The 19,517-nt window shown below is 37.2% G+C and overlaps 1 protein-coding gene across 4 annotated transcripts in view; it reads left to right on the forward strand.

Annotated features, from left to right (window-relative positions):
- CIBAR1 (CBY1 interacting BAR domain containing 1) overlaps positions 1-19,517 on the forward strand; it is a 20,747-nt gene continuing 1,230 nt past the window's right edge. For 2 of the 4 annotated variants that reach the window (XM_032129288.1, XM_032129297.1), the window contains exons 1-8: positions 189-294; positions 2,144-2,378; positions 4,847-4,915; positions 10,140-10,241; positions 12,146-12,151; positions 13,791-13,895; positions 14,413-14,526; positions 16,057-16,176. In XM_032129288.1, coding sequence (XP_031985179.1) covers positions 263-294; positions 2,144-2,378; positions 4,847-4,915; positions 10,140-10,241; positions 12,146-12,151; positions 13,791-13,895; positions 14,413-14,526; positions 16,057-16,176 — 783 coding nt within the window. In that variant the 5' untranslated portion in view covers positions 189-262. Of the gene's footprint in view, positions 295-2,143; positions 2,379-4,846; positions 4,916-10,139; positions 10,242-12,145; positions 12,152-13,790; positions 13,896-14,412; positions 14,527-16,056; positions 16,177-19,517 lie in introns of all 4 variants that reach the window. The other 2 variants (XM_032129306.1, XM_032129313.1) reach the window with 2 other exon arrangements.

A 19,517-nucleotide genomic window follows, 5' to 3' on the forward strand; every position in this document is an offset into this window, starting at 1 on the left:
CAGAGGCTGGACTGGATGATCTCAGCGTTCCTTTCGAACCGCAGTGATCCCGGGATTGTCAGATTCGGGGACTGCGTGCTCCCCCCGCGCCGCCCGCCGGCCGCGGAGCTGCCGCAGCCCGTCCCGCAGGCCGAGGGGCGGGACCGGCCCGGCCCGGCTCGCGGGCGGGCGGGCGGGCGGGCGGTGTCCATGGAAACCGAGCGCACGCGGAGCGCCGCCCTCCTTCCCTGCTTCCCGCCGGGCCGCCGCCGCAGTCGCCACCATGATGCTCCTGGGCCGCGGGCTGGACGCCAGGTACGGGGGCGCGGAGGGCCGGGGGAGCCCCGCGGTGCTGCGGGGGGGGAGGCCCCGCTTCGGGCAGCGTGCCCGGGGGTGGCGCGGGGGTCGGGGAGCGATGCAGGCCCGGTCCGTCTCAGCGCATCTGCCTTCCTTAGGGGATGGGGGCCGCCTCTGCCTTCCTCTGGTAATGGCCGCAAAACTTTTCCAGGCCTAGTGTGCTATGCAGAGATGGCGTAAAGATGTGCTGCCGATACTTATTTGGACCTCTCGCGAATAATTCTGTAGAGAATTCTAAGCGGTCGCGATAATGGGGGGGAATAAAAACTTCCACCCCCATATAAGAAAGTGTAGTGTTTCGTGTCCCAAAATTAAATACTAGTTGCATGGGTGTACTGTGAGATCTGAATTGTAAAGTGGGTGATTATGGCTTCCGCCTGGAGGGAAACACTTTCTGACATGAAGACCTTTCAAGAAAATAGGAAAGATATACCTTTTACTGAAGATCTTATCAGGTAGTATTAATTTTGAAAAACAGCTTTATTAGTACTTAATGAAATTCTTACTTGCCTACTCACCAGGTGAAACCTTCGCTATTCAAGTGGTTCTGTGCTCCAGAATGTCCTGGAGGACTGAAAACTCCCTTGGATTTTTTTTAACCTTAACAGAATCTCTTTTGAACAGTCTTCCAGACAGCTTGCCATGAAGCAACTCAGCTGGGTTTTTGCCCAAGGCAGAACTTCGGCATGAAATACTTTTCCTGAAGTAAAGGTGTTCCTCATTTGAATTGATAGCATTGTTGTTTAGTCTCAAAGTACCAGAATACTTCAAATTTTTCTGATCATCATGTATCCCAATACGAAGTCAGTGTTTAAATATTGGTATTTAAGTATTCGGATAGTAGGATATGACGGAAGTGTTTGTTTCTGTCCTTTGCCAAGATAGTGGTAGGAGTGAATTCTCTTGCTGAGAATTCTAGCACTTCACACCAGTAACTTGTGTTAGACTGCAGAGACTTCCTAGGACCCAGTATCTGGCAGGTACTGTTAGCTGAATTGTCTTACAGCTGATTCAGTCAGATCAAAAACAACTGGCATGAGTTCACATGACCATCAAATAATATAGGAATATGAAAGCAAAGTACAAAATGAAGTATGTGAGTTACTGGAATGACTTACCTAAATCATTAATAATGAAACATACAGGCATTGTAAATTATTATCTTTTAAACTACATAAATTAATTAGGTTTATGTAGTTTAAAAGATAATAATTTTTGTGCTTAATATCCTTTCAGTGGTATTAGAGTTTTCACCTCTTGTGTTCATGCACTTTTCTTCTTTAATTCTCAGTGGTGTTTATCCTCTGTAGTACTGATCAGGAGCAGTTTGGTAACTGTTCACAATTTAAAAAACATGTAATACCTTTACCAATTTTTCCTCTACTGCCTAATTTCTCCAGCCACTGACTTGCCTGTTTAGATTGTAAACTGTTGCAGGAAGGGGTGGTCTTGCAGGAGTCTTGTTTGAGACTGCAGGTGTTACCACTGTGTTAGTAACTAATACCAGTAGTAATAGTGAGCTTTGGCTTAACTGCAGGAGGAAGACTTCCAAGCAGATTTTTGTGATTTGGGTTTTCATCTATTGGATCTTTAAGTGTAAATCTGCTTTTTTGTTTGTTTGTTATTCATTCATAAATAATCACATATTACATCACTTACAACATTCTCTTTTTAAGAATAAATTTCTGCTTTGCACTGAAACGAGATATCCAAATTATTAATAGTATAATTATATAGTTTTTCTTCTGTATGCGTTGTAAACATTTGTGCCCTTCTTATTTTTCATTTACTTTTCTTTGGTATCCAGGGACAATCAGACTAGACAAATACAAGATGCTGTTTCAAATGTGGAAAAACATTTTGGTGAATTGTGCCAAATATTTGCTGGATATGTACGTAAAACTGCCAGACTACGAGACAAAGCAGATCTTCTAGTAAATGAAATATATGCATATGCAGCTACAGAGACACCAAACTTAAAAGTTGGACTGAAAAACTTTGCAGATGAATTTTCCAGACTTCAGGATTATCGCCAGGCAGAGGTACAAAATTAAAACTGTACATGTTGTGTTTGCCATCTGAACTTTTCAGTTACTTATCTGTGATTAAAAGGGAAATCATATACTCTGCAATTGAAAGAGAAACATAGGAGAAAACATGTCTAAATATATTAGTGTCTGAGCAGGCTGCCAAAGCATTCTTCATTTACCCTCCTAATAACTTCATTGAAAAACTACCTAAAATTAGTCCTGTTGAAGTCGGCAAGACTATCCCTATGAACACTCGAAGTAGTTGAGAGAGAGCACGTTTTTTTTTTATTGTCTTAGACTTTGGGTTATGATTTATGGTTAACAAAGTGTTCTTTTTTAGTTGTTTGACTTGAGTTGGCTAGCAGCAGCTGAGGTAAAGTCAGTCATTTTCCTTTTGCTGAGATTATCAGAAATAGTATTGAAGAGGTGCTGTCAGGGAACACTGTCAATTTCATAAGTTTGTAGTTCAACACTAAAAGTACAAACTTGATCTGGACCATATGTGACTACATAGTCACATTTCTGCTGGATGAGTGAGAGTGTAAAGAAAGGTGTTTATGCCACTTACACATTTATGTGTGGTGCCAGTGAAACTGTAACTTACAATGCAGAATTCCAAATACTGAGGTTAAAAAAAAAATTCATTCACGTGTACTCAAACTAGTTTTTGGAGTATGTGTCTATTCTTTTAGTAGAACGTAGAAAATTCCCATTTATAGTTTTGAACAGCCAAGACCCACTATAATTCACAAAAGAGACTGAAGTAGTTGACATTCTTTATGTTTTCAGACAGGACTTTCTTATTTTGGAGAGTGTTGCAAGTCATCTCTCCATAATAACAAAGTGGAAAAAGAAAACCTTTTAAAAGCAGTTAATATGGGAAGCAGAGTTTCAAATACAAGAAATATGTGAGGATTTTTAACAACCTATTTAGGGAGGGATTTTTAAGAAGTAATAAGAAACTTTAAGGTGTGTGTGATTTTTATTTTTTCCATAAGCTCTTCTACATTTGGCTCCAGCTGAGCCATACACAGGTCCTTATGCTTCAATTGATGTAATAGCAAATAATCCTCTGCTAAAAGATTAAATTTATATTGTGGCCAAAGGTGAATGTGAACTCAGACTGTATGAGCTCTCTGTTTTTGTCATTAAACAATGAACCTGTAATTCTGAGGTACATATGTAACAACTTGAATTTTGCTTCTTTCGATTTTAAATGTGTTTTTAAAAACTGACATTTGGCCTACATTCACCTACCATGCCTGTCTGCAAACCAACACTGCCCTGTGAAGGAAAAAAGGCAGAAGCAGCAAAGGAAAAGAGAAGCTTTTAGTTTTTAAATCAAGTTCTCCTTTGCTCCTGAAAACAAAATATATGATCTCAGCTTTGTTTCTTCTGGGCATCAAGTCACTTAACAGTTTTCCTGTTTGCTGACAAAGTGGACCAGAGAAGATTAGCTTATAAGAATTATCAATTTCTGGTCTTTAGCTGCAGTGCTCGATATATAAATACTGAGGTGTGAGGTACCACAACATGTGGAAGGTTAAGTAAGCAAGATGGGCAGGTTATTTGGTACATCTGTAACATGTGTGTTGTTTAGAGCCTTATTGCCCTATTCCTTTCTATTCAATTGGCAGTTCAAGTGAAATTGTTTGACAGCACACTGGTAGATGGTACCAAGGAGAAATGTTTGCTCTGCTGGCATAGATTTTGGCTGAATGGTGACTACCAGTATAGAGGGAGCTGTCCCTTCCTTGTAGAGGTATGCATCTTGTCCTAATCTGGATGTAGCAGCGATGGGCCACAGGACTCACTCATGGTCCATAAGTCATTGGCAGATTACGCTGGGGCCACTCAGACAGTTTTGTCAGATTTGACAAGCAGGTCTTATCCTATTGCCTGTCTGACCATATGTAGCTGTTTTTCTGACTAGGAGAACTGAAACAAAAATTCACAACCATTCATCTGTGAGAGCATTTATGCATTTTACACACCCTGTTATTGGTATTTTTAGTGCACTCAGTACCAGTGATGCTGTTTCCATTATTCTTAAGAAGTGTTCCATTTTGTGCAGTATATTTGATAGCAAAGATGGCTTAGTCTGTAACCTATCAGTAAGTGTAGAGCAAATACACTGGTCTTTAGGTAGAAGGCTACAGAACTCCAAGATGCAATGTTGGATGTATTTAGTACTCAGTTTGATGTATTCAGAATTTTCCATGTTTCATTTATCCTGATCTAATTAAGAAAAAAGGAATTCTACTAGAAATCAGGTTGAGCTCTTCAGAAAACAAATTACTTCTTGGTTAATGTGCTTGACTGTAGTTTTTACAGAATTTTTAAAAACTTTTATCCTAATATTTTTTCAGCATATATGGACTTAATTCCTAATAAGATGAGTCACTATTAAATTAATTGTTTCCCATTTCTGCACACCATGGATATAGCTTATTTTAGCAATCATGTGATTTCTTTTTTAGGTTGACAGGCTGGAAGCAAAGGTTGTTGAACCTCTGAAATGTTATGGGACCATAGTGAAACTTAAAAGGGTAGGTTAAAAACCTGTTTTCTCACAAGGTACATTTCAGTGTCCTGGCCACTCAGTTGAAAACTTTTAATTTGTGGGGAAAATGGTTCTGAATTTTCATATTTCAGTAATCAGTTCAACTTAATTATGTAGTTAGACATCTGAACTGAAGCTCTATATATATTGGAGGAAAAAGCTTTGATGTGAAGACAAGGATATTCAAGCTCTTTAAACACAAGCAAATGCTCAGAAAAGGCATTAGTATGAAACTTCCTGGATAGTGTAAATTCAAGACTTTTTTATTTATAAATAATGTCATTTATTATTGTTTGATTTTGATGATGATGGTGATATTATTATTACTGTTATTGTTATTACTACTACTACTTTGACTCTTAGTCATCAATATGCTGCCTTTAACAGCTTTCTAACTCAGATTACATTCTACATTAAAGTTCATAATTTAGAAAACACATTTGAACCTGATAAGTAGGCAGTGGCCTAAATCCCTCTCTGCTAAGTCGTCATGATGACCTGAAGATATACAAAAATCTGAGGTCTCTTCATTCACTATATTTTAGAAACAGTGTTTACAGGGGTTTGAAGTATTCCCTTAAAATATCTGTGAGTTTCTTTCCTCCAGAAAGGATAAGCTTGAGCAAGTAATTTTTAATAAGCACATACTAGTTTATAAGATGAAAGTAGTATTCATAATACTTGGATTTTATACAGGGAATACCTTAATCCTGCAAACTCAAATCTGCAATTGATGTATAAGTCTGTACCATAATCTATATAAATCAAAATATTAAATTATTATTATTATCTGATGGTATTTTATGTACAAAAATCTTGAGATGTGTTCATCATGGTTAATTTGAGTAGATTGTGGCACTGCATCTCAAGCAAGCAGTTTTCATATTTTTTTTCCTGTTTTCTTTCCATATGGTGAAGAACCAAGTAGAGTGTTTGGAACCTTCTGCAACCTCACTTAGTGGTTAGAGAAGCCTACCTCAGTTGGTGGTCAGAGAAACAATTGTGAAGGAAATGTATCCTGCTCTTGAGTAGGACTACCCATGGTAGTCCTTAGCAGAGCTGTAGACTACAGAGCCTAAAACCTGGTATCCTAATGGTCACTCTGAAACCCAGTTTGTGAGATCTAGAACTGAATATGCTGTAGGATATACATGTTAAGGATGGGAAACAAGTTTCATGTGTTTGTGGCAGTAGGGTTGCTGAGGAGACACAAAATGTTACAGCAGTGCCTGGGGCTTCCAAAGCATTGAAGAGCCTGCCTTTAGGTGCATTGCCACTGATAGCCAGTAATGCTGAGGACAGAAGCAACTGAAACCAAGTCATTGCTTGCAACAGTGAATGGAAGGAATTTCCTGTGGTCTTTGCCTTTCAGAATGTCAGAAAGCATTGCATGTTTATTTTAGCTACAGTGAGGAGTACAAGAGCATTCTTAAACTGTAGATGGGATTAACTATTTTACTAGTTTACCTCTGAACTAAGAGAGTTCACTAAAGATGTAGGCCATTAAATGGTTATTTTTTTCCCACTGCATGTTCACTATAAACCTTGGTTAAAACTTCAACTGTCTGGTCTTCAGTTATCATCTCTAATCACTGGGACATATTGACTGACAAAGGAAATTCTGTCACTCATGTAAATCTAGCACAAGCTGCTAGTTCTAGGACTGCTTTACCTGTACCTACATTAGCTAAGTAAAACCAGGCAGGGTATGTCATTACAGCACTTTCTATAAAGGGGATGTTCTCACTGCTGCTTACTTACTGGATCTGTTCCAGGATCTACACAGGAGTATTTCTGTGCTTTGTCTAAATACAACTGTTGCTTTTTCTGTGGTGTAAGCCATCAATGTCCTGTGCTACTATGTTGCAGTATCCCCACGGAAAGGAAATATATATGGCTACTAAATGCTTTGAAGAGGCTCAGGTCAATCAGGGTAGTGCTGTCGTTTATCTGCTAATGCAATAAAATTGTTTCATTCACTCGTTCTGGTTCACGATGCTGAATAGCTTCAATGGAAGCGAATACAATATTCTTGTCCTGTAACACAGCTTAAATGTAGGATATGAGGATTTCTTTCTGTTTCATTGTTCTGTATATCAATCTTCGCTTTTCTGCTTTTTGGCAACTCTGTTCCTGGTTCCTTTTCTTCATGTAAAACAGGACATCATAAAACCAAGGTGATCCACGTGCAGAAGAAAGGATTGATTTGCTTTAATAACTTCAGTGACTAAAGCAGGTAACAGTACAGTGATGAGGCTCTGCCAGCTCATTGTTTGGTGGATGAACTGTAGCTGTATTTCTGTATTATTTGAAATTAGATGGGTGACCAGAGTTCTTACATGTGACTTGAATTCATAGGTAAAACCTAGAAGGACTGTGAATAATTTTATATTCTCTGTACCTTTTATCTCATTGCCTATTCCTTTCCATTCCATTTTTTCTTGAGTGTCATTAAAGCATATTTTCCAAAAACATGTCAAAACTTGGTCTAAAAACAGTGGAGGTGAATGTAGGACTGTTTGTGGTAGTTAGTGGTTAGTTGATATTTGTGGTGTTTTGTTTTAAGTGAAAGACTTCACCTAATCTTTGGTTCTTGTTATATGCTCCACTGAGATGAAAGAGCTCTGTAATGCTCTGAGTTTTTTCTGGATGAAAGTATTTAGATGTTAGTAAAATGAATTTTTCCTTTTTTTTTTTCTGTTAGGTAATAATGTATACCTTGATTCTTTCACCATAAATTGCATTTTTCCCAGATTTTTAGTATTTTTATTGGGGTTTTTTCTGCACCCTTTTCAGTTTTTCAACATCTTAGACAAAATATGTATGTAACTAACTGGGCCCTACTTTTGTACATCCAAAACTTGTACACAGCTTCACCACTACAGCCACAGTAGCACTAATTCTTTGTCACACTTTGGGTAGAAGAGATGTATGTTTCATGGTGGCTGTTGCTACAGAAAACAGAGGTAGAGGAGGGAACAGTCCAGTCCCTGTAGGTATTTCCAAAGTCACTGCGCTAGAAAGAAACTGCTGAATTTAATAACGGCAACTCTAGAACTTTGCATTCTCAAGTACACTTTGCATGAAAGTCAGAAACCTTTCAAGCCACAGTGTTAAATCTGATTGTTTTAAATAGGCCTAGAAAGTCAGTGCTGTTAACAGGGCTCAGTCATTGAATAGCACTAAACATGCAGCTGTGACCATTAGATAGAAAACTTCGTTCTGTTTCAAAAATAAATACATTCTTTTCTCTACCTTTAAAATTTAAAATGCAAAACAATTTTTAAAAATTCTGTTATTGCTTTTCTTGCGGCCAAATGATTTTCATAAAGGCAAAAGGCCTTTTCAGCAGTCTTTGACCTTAGAGGTAGCGTAGATGCCCTTCTGAAAGCCGAGCAGTAAAACTAGTTTCGATGGGCTGAAAATGAAGTAGTTTTTATTATCAGAAAACAGCTCTGTCTCTGTAGTGATGAAGCAAAATGACAGTTATATACAAGGACATACAGGTAGTAAGGATAGAAACAGGGAAGAAACTGCATGTTTTGACCCCAAATTCATGTACAGCCTCATTATTGAAGGAACACACAGCACTGTGAAACTTGGCAGTCTTGGGCTTGTCACTGACTAGTGATCTGGTCACAGGATCACAAAACTTGCTGAAAGACACATTCTTAGTTGCATGTCCTTCTGAGTGATGGAGATATACACGCATTAAAATTCTGAAATTCACGGACGGGGCACAGACAACTTCACAATATGATAGTTTCTAATAGCTCTAACTCCCTCCATTCTGGAGTAGTAAATGGAAATGGCATTTTTAGAGTAAAAGGTCATTTGAAGTGCAGGCCAAATCCTGCCTCAGATTTTGTTAGACTTTAGCCTGTATTTCTGCTTGTTCTAAACTACTACTCCTTTAAACTGGAGCCATCAAAATTAATGTCCTTTTCCATACCAGTGTCAATGGAGTGATAAATACTTGACTGATAACCTTACATTCCATGAATGTCAAACAATTTGCAAAACACAGTTTTATACCATGAACAATAATTTGAGAAGACTGATAGATAAACATTCTTAAATTGTCACAAGTCTTCCTAGAAGTACATGCTACTACTCCTTTAGAAATGAGGGGCAAAAATGGTTTTCAACAGTTTCTGCCTTTTCTAGATCAGTTAAGTTTTATCTTCTCCAGCTACATCATTACTTGGATGTATTTTGTTTCAAATGGTTTTAAACACTTTACTAAATGCATATATATAAATAGCCAGTTTAACCCTTTCAACCATAGAACTCCTGTGGTACCTTAAAATCTGTGTAGCACAGAACTATAGAATTGTTTAGGTTGAAAAAGACCTCTGTGATCATTGAGTCCAACCATTAGCCCACCATGTTCACCAGTAAACAATGTCCCTAAGTGCCATATCCACACCTTTTTTGAACACTTCCAGAATGGTGATTCTACCAGTTCCCTGGGCAGCCTATTCCAATGCCTGACCACCCCTCCAGTGGAAAAAAATTTCCTGATATTTCATCTAAACCTTCCCTGGTGCAGCTTATATGACCTCATCTGTCACTGGTTGCCTGGGAGAAGAGGCTGACCCCACCACCTGTAGCCACCTGGCTACAGCCTCCTTTCAGGGAGTTGTAGAGAGTGCTACGGTTCCCCCTGAGCCTCCTCCAGGCTAAGCACCCCCAGCTCCCTCAGCCGGTCCTCATCAGACTTCTGCTCCTGCCCCTTCAGCAGCTCCACTGCCAGCAGTGACAGCAGTTATGTCAGACCATGCCAGGCAGCAGACTGCTGCCTGCTTTGGGTTTTTTCTTACTGATGCCACTTTATTTGATGCTGCTTTTTATTTCTAAGTACCACATTTATTCTGTTGCTAAGTTAGGAATGAGTCTGTCTTCTTAATGCTTTGGGGATCTCAGCCTGTGACCACCTACTGTACTTTTCACGAAAAGCTGTGAATATCCTTTTCTTTCCTTCCCACATTTTAAATTATAGTGTGTGCTATAGGGAGTTGCACAAACTTTATCAATGCCCATTAACTTCTCTTTCAGAGGATTAATTAACAGAATAAGATCAGTAAAATCTGTTTTTGTTCAAAGCAGAAGTTTTGTCCATGTTTTCTAGGCAATGCATGTATGAAGGAGAGCATATTTTGTATTATCCTAGATGTATTTCAAACATGTCTAAAACATTTTATTTCCAGGATGATCTTAAAGCAACTTTAACAGCAAAGCACCGAGAAGCCAAGCAATTATCTCAACTGGAAAAGACCCGTCAGCGGAATCCATCAGATCTACACATTATCGTATCCTGCATTTCTAGTCACTATGAGAAATAGTTTTTAAAATTCTTCGGAATTAAACTGTTGTATTTAAGAAGTAGTAGTAACAATAATGCTCCTTAGAGGAACTGTTTCCAATGTTTGAATCTTTTCTTAAACTTTATGATGAGTTACAGCTGCTTTGTTACTCACTTTTGAATTGAAAAGAAACTATGTATTATTTGTTACGTTTATTCAAGAGAGGTAGGCATAGATTACATCTAGGAATTTGGAAGTTTTTGAAAGTAAGTGTAATCAGACAATTTCTTTTTTATTTCTGTGGATTTTTTGGTTTATTGTTTTTCTCCCTGCCATTTCGGTAATTGTGCTTCCTGGTACCTAGATGGGATATGAGTTTCCTCCAGCTGCATGAAAGGAAAAGTTGTTTTTCTGATAGTAGAATACTCAACTAGACTACTCTTCCTTTCCAAAGACTAGTCACCTCCCCAGTATACTATTTTGTACCACAGCGGTAAAAATTAAGCCTCCATCAAACTGAATTAGAATTTCCATTGAAATCTCATTGAAGTTTCAAAGTTTGAAGCAATCAGAATCTAAGGAATGCCAGAATAAACAGGATCAAGGCAATCCTACTTCAGTCCCTTTATGCTTACTTATTATGATACAGATACTAGGTTCATGATGTGCTGTTTACTTTTTATTACATTTTAGTATTGGACTTGGGAATTAAGCAATCCTGTTTGTTGTTGGATTTTATCAACTATTTCAGAATCTTCAGGATCTTTATAGTGACTGGGGCATGAGACTGTAGAAAGAGTGAAAATGACTGTGTTGGTCAAATGCAACACAGGAGAACTACATTTTATTTTTGTCTCTGCTAGAGAATTTCCATTTAATATTAATCAAATCAGTTAAATCAAGTGATGACTAATTAGAATTCCTCATATAACAAAGACAGATGCATGTTAGCCACAGGGTTAGAACTTGAGCTGTGTTGCAAAGTTCTCTTTTGTTGGAATTAAGGGACTAAATTATAACAGTAAGCTGTTTCCCCAGAGGGAGACCGGTCCCATTTTTCTCCCTCAAGCTAATTGCCATTTCATTTCATGGGTGTGTCACCAGCACCTAATTCATTTCTTCTAATTTCTTTTCTAAGCTTCTCCCAAATACCCTTCTGTGACTTAGCTTCTTGTAACACCTGTTTTCTGTTCTTAAGGCTTTGCCTGAAGAGTTATAAAATCTCAGTAGTCTGATTCTGCACATGGACAAAGGCACCAAATGCTGCATATTTGCATTTTCAAGTGATTTGACACAAAGCGCATAAAAAGGTATTAGGAGCAGGAATGTGTTCATTTGCTTTTGAAGGTTTGTGCAGGTTAGCTTTGAGCTCTGAGAGAGGCTTTACCACATTAGAGCACATCAGCTGGGCTCCTGCGGGGTTTTCATACTGTTTCTTGAGCACCTGTGATGTTGCAGCAGTGAACGACTTTGGCCACAGATAGCAAAGGATCTGTACTCACTCCCATCTTACAAATGGGACGTTAGCACAGCTTTGGAAAGAAAACATTGCCAGATTTTTAAAAATACAAAAACATATTTTTATTAATCAAAATCTATTTTTTTTTTTTAAGTAGTCTGCCTAGGTTGCCTGCTTTTTATTTTATTCTCTCAAAAATAAATAACTAAACCCTCATCCAATACATACAGCTGTCCTGAAATGTTTTCGCCTGGATACTTGAATTCTAGCAAAGCTCTAACAAACTGTACAGCTTACAGCCAGAAGCTTCAGACAACATAATAATAGCACTAAATACATAGATGTTTTGAAATAACTGAGGTAAATAGTTCACAGTATATTAAAAGTGGAAGTCAACTTCCATGAATATTGATTGTTACATTGCCATTTTTTCCTTTACTCATATTTCCAGTCACAGGTGAGTGTTCAGAAGAGAAAATACCAAACTGCTGTTGTGCAAACTATGCAGGCTCTGCAACTTCAGACACTTCGCTCTACAAAAAACAATTCCTCTCCCAAAGCATCTGTGCACAAATTATGTCCAATCTATTTAAGATGTATTGAGAAGACCTATTTGATTATCATAGAAATAACATAGTGTATTTGTATATGTAAGGGCTGCTTATGCATAATAGCTGCCTTCACTTACAGAGAATGACTGATTGAACTAATTGAAAATACACAAAATCTCTTTTCTTTCTGTCCTTCCCTCCTGTGTTTTGGGCAAAATCAATAAAGAGAAATGAACATGTGACCTTACGTACTACTAAAGATCATTATCAATTTTGTTTGCCCAGTAATTGCAGAATTGTGTCTGTGACTTTAGGCTGCTTTTGAAAGGAGATTGTTCCAAGTTGATTATCCTGCAATATAAAATTAGCAGATTATAATCAAAGAAGTGAACAGAGCATCCCTTATGCCTTAGGTTTCTATATATGTAACACTAAAAGCTAGATCACAGGAAATGGACCTGTGGTGTCTTTTTCCATTAAAAAAAATCCTCTCTTACGCTGCAGTTTTGTAGAAATGGAAAGAACCCTACAACCTGATCATAGGATACAATACTTGATTCATATACTACTTTTGAATCTCACAACAAAATAGATTTGTGATGATACTTACTGACTGAGCCTGTAATTACTACTAGTATATGGTGCTTGACCAATAATGCACAGAAAATAACAGAAGTTTAGACCCAAATTTTGTAGACTTCAAGTGCAAGCTTTTACAACTACGTTGTTAATTTGTAATAGTACACAGTTCTCAGACTTGACTTACTGAGAACAGTTTCAACATCTTTCATTAAATGGTAGTGAACTTTCTATAAAATTCATAATTATATCTAATTAAAATAGCTATCTAAAATGCTTTCTGTAGTAACAAAATAAGAAATTCTTTGTAGTTACGTGTTAGGAATTGGTTGATGTGTCCCCAGTGCCCTGTTGAAGATGTTTTTTACAAGTTGTTTTAATAATACAAAAATATTAAAAATATAAAATACCTGAAATGCCTTTGAATCTAAAATTTACAGTAACTCCAGCCTGCAGATTGAGATATTTACAGGATAAGCACATTAATTACAGCTGCTGCTATAATTGTCTATTTAAATAATTTATAAATACTTACTAAGATGAGGTTCAGCACATGATACTGGAAAAGATTCTGGACCCAGCAGGTTGATCTGCCCTAGAAAACAAAGGGTGATCTTTCCTATTCACCCACCACTCTGGCCTGTGCTGGGTTAAGTACCTAAACCCAGTCACTGTGTTGTCAGCAGGGCGTCAGGGCTGGCTCAGTAAAACTATCACGATTATTACAGAAAATGAATCAGGGCAGAGGGACTTTCCTGACTGGCTGCAGCTGGTCATTTTTCATGTTTCACATCAAAGTCACAACAATGTAGAAAGCATCTTTATATGTTCATTAAGCTACAGATTTCAAATACTGTAACACAGATACTGGTTTGAAAACTCAGACTTAAATGTTTTCATAGAAATTACAGCAAATAGTTTTGTATCAAATACAAGACTAATTTCGCCTTTGTGTTACTTTACCAGGCTGAAAATGAACTGCACAGAGCAACACTGGAGACTACTCGAACAACTCGGCACTTAGAGGAAACCATTGATAATTTTGAGAAAAAGAAAATAAAGGACATCAAAGTATGTGTGCTCTCATTTCATCTTGCATAATAAAATTACTATAGTTAGTCAGGGGCAAGATTAGCAACATTCAGTATTCACTGAAATGCAAATCTCATGGTATTCATGAATATTTCACAGATTTGTAAATTATAGATATGTATAGAATTTACAGATAATTTATCCCCAACCTGTTATAAAAGACTGTCTTCAAAACAGCAAAACTTCTGACTGACTACATCTTGTGAATACATATTGGAGATTATCAAGTGACTTTTCCGTAAGACATGTCATTCCTAATACATTTCCTCTTTCCTTTTCAAAGTATTTATTTAAAATTTACTATGAAATAATAACTGCATAAGTGATAGCCCAGCCAGGATATATGTTTAATTTTTAAAATTCAGGTCTGACTATTTAAAAGTACTAAGTATCATGCAGTTATTTATATCATATAAATACCAAACACAGAATACAGTAATTTTTTGAAGTGGAAATGTACTTTATTGCATTAAGAAAATCTTTCTTTTGCTTTCAGAACATATTTTCTGAATTTATAACTATTGAAATGTTGTTCCATGGGAAAGCTTTAGAGATATATACTGCTGCCTACCAAAACATCCAAAATATTGATGAAAATGAAGATTTGGAGGTAAGAGTGATTAAGATCTGCTTTTCTGTTTACTTCCTATATAAAAAACAGTTTTCAGAGTTGGGCTACACATGTCCAATGCAGAAAAATGCAACAAATATTTCAGGCTCCCAGAACAACCGCATGTATACCAAGCCTTTTTTTAGCACTTTTTCAGTAAAAGCATACATGTTTATAATCTCAGAACAGAGAGAGCAACTGCAATGGCAATCTAATCTTTTCCATAAAATACAGAAAAGAGACTCACAAAATTACCTGCCACTCCAAACTCAGCTAATCACAGTTTTTAAAGAACACTTCTCCAGTGAATCTTGTTCTAAAGATGCACAAAGAAAAAATCTTACACTGCTGTGATAAGATGATGTAAAGACTAATTACTGCATTAAAGATCTCTCTCTAACCTAAATTCTGTTTGCTTGTTTTCATCTTCTAGTCATTTTTTATTAGGCTGTTCTAGAATTAAGAGACATTTTTTATTTACTGCATTGGGGTTTTTTGCCCTGTGGCAGTTAACTGCTTCAAGTCACACTTTCTTTTCTACTTGAATTATAGTTTCTCTTTCCCAAGACATGCTTTTCAGTCCTTTATTCATTATTGCAGTTCTTCTGGATATTGGGCCTTTAAACTTAATATCATTGAAATGTGTGTTGTGTATGTATGTTTGTCAAAAAAGTTGGATCATTTTCAGTCTTTTTTTGTAAATCCTCCCAGTCATAATTTTGTCTATGATATAGCTCAGAATCAAGTTAGCACAAGACTTTAAAAACCACAATTCTTCAGTGACAGTCATATTTGAGACTACTTGGTAATTTTACATAATATAAACTATGCCATGGCAATTTTGTACTATTCTAGTTTCACAATTATGATGTCACCAGATTCAGAAATCTCCTTTAAGTCAATACTTCGTCTTTCACAACCAAATTTCTAATATAATTTTAGATTTCCTGTTACTTGGACAATTACTTACTTTTCATAAAAATACTGACCATAATTTACCATCTTCTTGACTTAAAGTCTTGCACAAATAGCTTTATTGGTTATTGAAATAACTTGAAAATATAATGGATGTTATGGTCTCCCCTGTATTCTAAGAGGTTTCCCAAATTTTTCTTGAGTTGAACATCTCCTGTACATTTCAAGTAAAATTTTCCTGATGCAGTTGTGACCGACAGCAAGGATTTGCTTGTGAAGAGGCCAAGAGTTCATCTTTGCAAGAAATAGAGAGCCCCTGAAGGAGTTGCTGGGGTTCATACTTCTAGCTCAGCCTGAAACTCAGCTACATATGTTGGTGGGAAACCATTGCAGTTTTCCCTGTGTAAATGCCCTCAAATCTCTGAAGAATGTGTACTTTGACCACATAAGTATGGTGATGTGTCTCAGGTTAAGCAAGGACATTGTTTCAGCTAAAAGTGATCAATCCAAACTACAGCTGATGCACATTGTCCAATGCTGCATTTCTGCTAGCTTCAAGTCTTGGTGATTCTTAGCTTGCAAGCATCCAAGTCACAGCTTTCTCCATTTGATTAGGTTTTTCGGAGCTCACTTTATCCACCAGACTATCAGTCTCGCTTAGACATAGTTCGTGCAAATTCCAAGTCCCCCCTGCAAAGAACTGGCTCCTCAAAATCTTCATTGAGAACAGTACAGGTAAGACAGAAAAATTACATACTAAATCACTGTATTAAAGCTCTACTTAAGATAATCTTTTAGCTAATTGTTGCAACACACTAATGCACATGGATCCACTGTCTTTACTCAGTTCAGGACCATCCGAAGGGTGAAGAAACTTTCAAGGGTATCAATACCAGCTTTATCATTGAAGGAAAAAAAACCTCAGCTTTTAAAGCTGTGTTGCTTACTTTTGACAAATGCCATTTCCAGTGATACTTTGTCTTCCATTAACAAACTGTGGCATCTTGCAGAGAAGACATCTGGGAGCTTATTTGAAAGAGTAGAAACATTCTTTAAATACACTTGTATATTCTTAGTATTCAGATTCTAGAGTGTGGACTACCAGATCCTAATTCAGAGTAGTGATATCTTCTAGCAGCAGAACAAACCTCTGACCAACAGACCTCTCCTTTTATACTCTGAAAATGAGTGAAACAGTTGAAGACAGTGCCACTCCTTTTGGATCAGCTACCTTGCAAATATCTTTGCCACTTGTTTACAGCAGTAAACTTGCAGACATTGCAAAATGGCGAAGTTATTTTTAATTTATTGCAACTGTAATCCTGTAACTACGACGATTCTTACCAGTGTTGAAGTTAAAGACAAAGCCACGTTTAAAATGTATGCATGTTACTTTTCTTCTTTGAATAGAATAATGCATTGATATAGTAGTAAGGAAAACTTTTCTTGACTTAATACACACTTTACACCTATGCTCTCAACACAGAATGGATCAGTTACTACAGTTGAGCTGTTCTGTTGTTGAAAGTATGAATTGTGTCATCTGAAGAGATACAACTTAGTGAGGCAGTGCATGAAGTACTACCTTGACTGAGTAACTTACCAGTCCTCTCTATCACTCAAGCAAATTTCATGTTCAGGCTACTTCAGAAAACATAAGAGAGAAAAAACAAAAAACAACAGAAAACTGAGTGTATGTACACTGTGATTTCTCCCAGAGATGGAGTGGGACTCCATTTTGACTAACTTGCAAGTTAACCTTTCTCTTTTCTTAGACTGCTGTCTTAATTATAACTTTGGGTCTTAGTGTTCTCATAACCTCTCACTTACCTGAAAAGAACAGAAAGTCACCTAGACCTAGAGGGAAACTGCAATGCAATTCAAAATAATGTCATCTTACTTGGCTGTGCAGTGTATCTGCAGAGGAGGATCATGTGGCAGAAAAAAGGGGTGGAACACCCTACTAATGCAGTCACCATAGGGCAGTGAAGAAAGGGCAGCCTGTTCCACATACCCCCCATGTTGCCCTTCCTGATTGTGCAAATAGCATGGTGCTGAGTTACACTAAGCGCTCTAATCTCTGGAACCACCAAACATCTCATGAGAAAAAAATGCTGTATTCAGAAAAACCTTCAGGTGACTTTTTCTATCTTTTGCGTGGATCTTTCACTCTGGAGTTTCTCACAAATCTAGTTTCCTGCTACACAGTAATCCTTTACTGACTGTAATGCAGTACTTTGCGATTTCCAATGTAAAGCGGTATAAATAATGTGCTAAGCAGTTCACACAATCACACGGCCTAAGTCTGTGGGGCAGGGGAGGACAGACACACACACAAACACTAACCTGTAGGTGAGGTACAGCGTTGGAAGTCACTGCATACCAGATGGAATGAAGTGTGCCAGTAACACAATTCAGGTCTTTTCAGAGGATATAACACATACCATCCTTGAATGTATTTCTGGTTCTGTGGACTAACTTTCTGTATTACCTGTATGTTAAAAATCTAAAGTACTCCTTGAGCTTGATTCATTTTTTCACAAAGACCTACAGCCTTTATTTTACACTTTACTTGGCAATTTATCCTCAGCGTTTTGGTTTACTGATTCAGGTTGGTATATCAACAAACTTTTGCACTGACTCTGTAGGACAGCACAGGATCATTTTAACCATTACTGAAAATGTCCACATCCGAATGTTCCAACACTAAGACATGAGAATTGCCATGCTTCTGTAGTAGCATCTGCAGTGAAACATGGCGCTGAACTGCTTAAGCAAGGACAGTCATCACCTACATGCAACTCATAGAATTAATTTTTACATAAAATTATTTATGATCAACAATTTTTATTTTTTTGCATTAAGTTACAAAAAATTAAATTTCAGTACTGGTGTGTTTTAATTCTTTGGCACAGTAACTTGGTTTAACTGTGTAATTTCTTTTCTCACTTTCCTTCCCTGATCCAGGTGGGTTCTTAGGGATAGCCATCTTAGCACCACTAGTGATAATATTTAATACACTATTCAGTTAATTGCTGCATGGTCAGAGGTATTTGAGTAGTGAGCAGAAAAAAGACGTAAAGCCAAAACACTTCTTATTTGAGGAAAAGGTAAGGGGGAGCTTTTCTTCAGAAACATGATACAAGTTCTGCTGAAGAATTTCAGATGCTCTGAACTAGAAAAAAACTGTAGAAAATTAGTCTATCCCATTGAAATGAAGCTACCTTAACAGGCTCAATCTGCAGCATTCCTTTATCTCCAATTACAAATCAGTGCCATTTGTGTTTTTCTTCTTTCACAGAATGAGAGACTGCTACTTCAGACATTTCAACTCAAGTTAACCCAGCTTCATCCAATGATTAACTCAATTTTCTGTTGTGTTCAGGAATTTGTAAGCAAGCATTTGCTTCAAGCTAAATTATGTATTTTGTGAGCATCAACAAGATTTAAGAACTTTACTGCTTTCAGAAGTTCAATGCTACAGTTTGCTTTATGCACACACAAAAAACCTTACATTATATTCATGGCAATATGAATTATAACATCTCAGAAGTCAGTTTAATAATGAGCATTTAAGGACTTTTAAAATAGGGGGCTGCTTAAAAAAAAGGGCAAGATTTTTCTTCAGTACAGAAGTTTTATTATATCACTGTATGTGAGAAGACACAGAAAATACAACCACAGTTAGAACTGCAGATGCCCTTAGAGAACTACTGAACCTGAAATAATTTTTCAAAAGCATTCCAGATGACTTGGATAACTGTCTTCAACATTCTCTTTCTCATGGGGAAAGAAAAAAAACCCCATATATCTTTCTTTAAATTGTAAATGTTGCATTGTCTGTGAAGAATCTATCTTCAATAGGAATTAGATTGAGCCCTCGTTAGAAGAAAGTACAGACTGCAAAATCTGTCAAATGAGATGAAAGCTTGGCAGCTGGCACTTGTTTTTAAATGTTTGATGAACCAGAGGAGTCACTCTGAAGGCAAGCAGGGCAGGCAAAGAATTCATCTATGAATCAAGACTCTTTTAATCAGTTTGTCTAATTCATTCTTGAAAACAAAAATAAAAAGCTT

Source organism: Corvus moneduloides, chromosome 1 (assembly GCF_009650955.1).
Source record: "Corvus moneduloides isolate bCorMon1 chromosome 1, bCorMon1.pri, whole genome shotgun sequence".
NCBI lineage: Eukaryota > Metazoa > Chordata > Aves > Passeriformes > Corvidae > Corvus > Corvus moneduloides.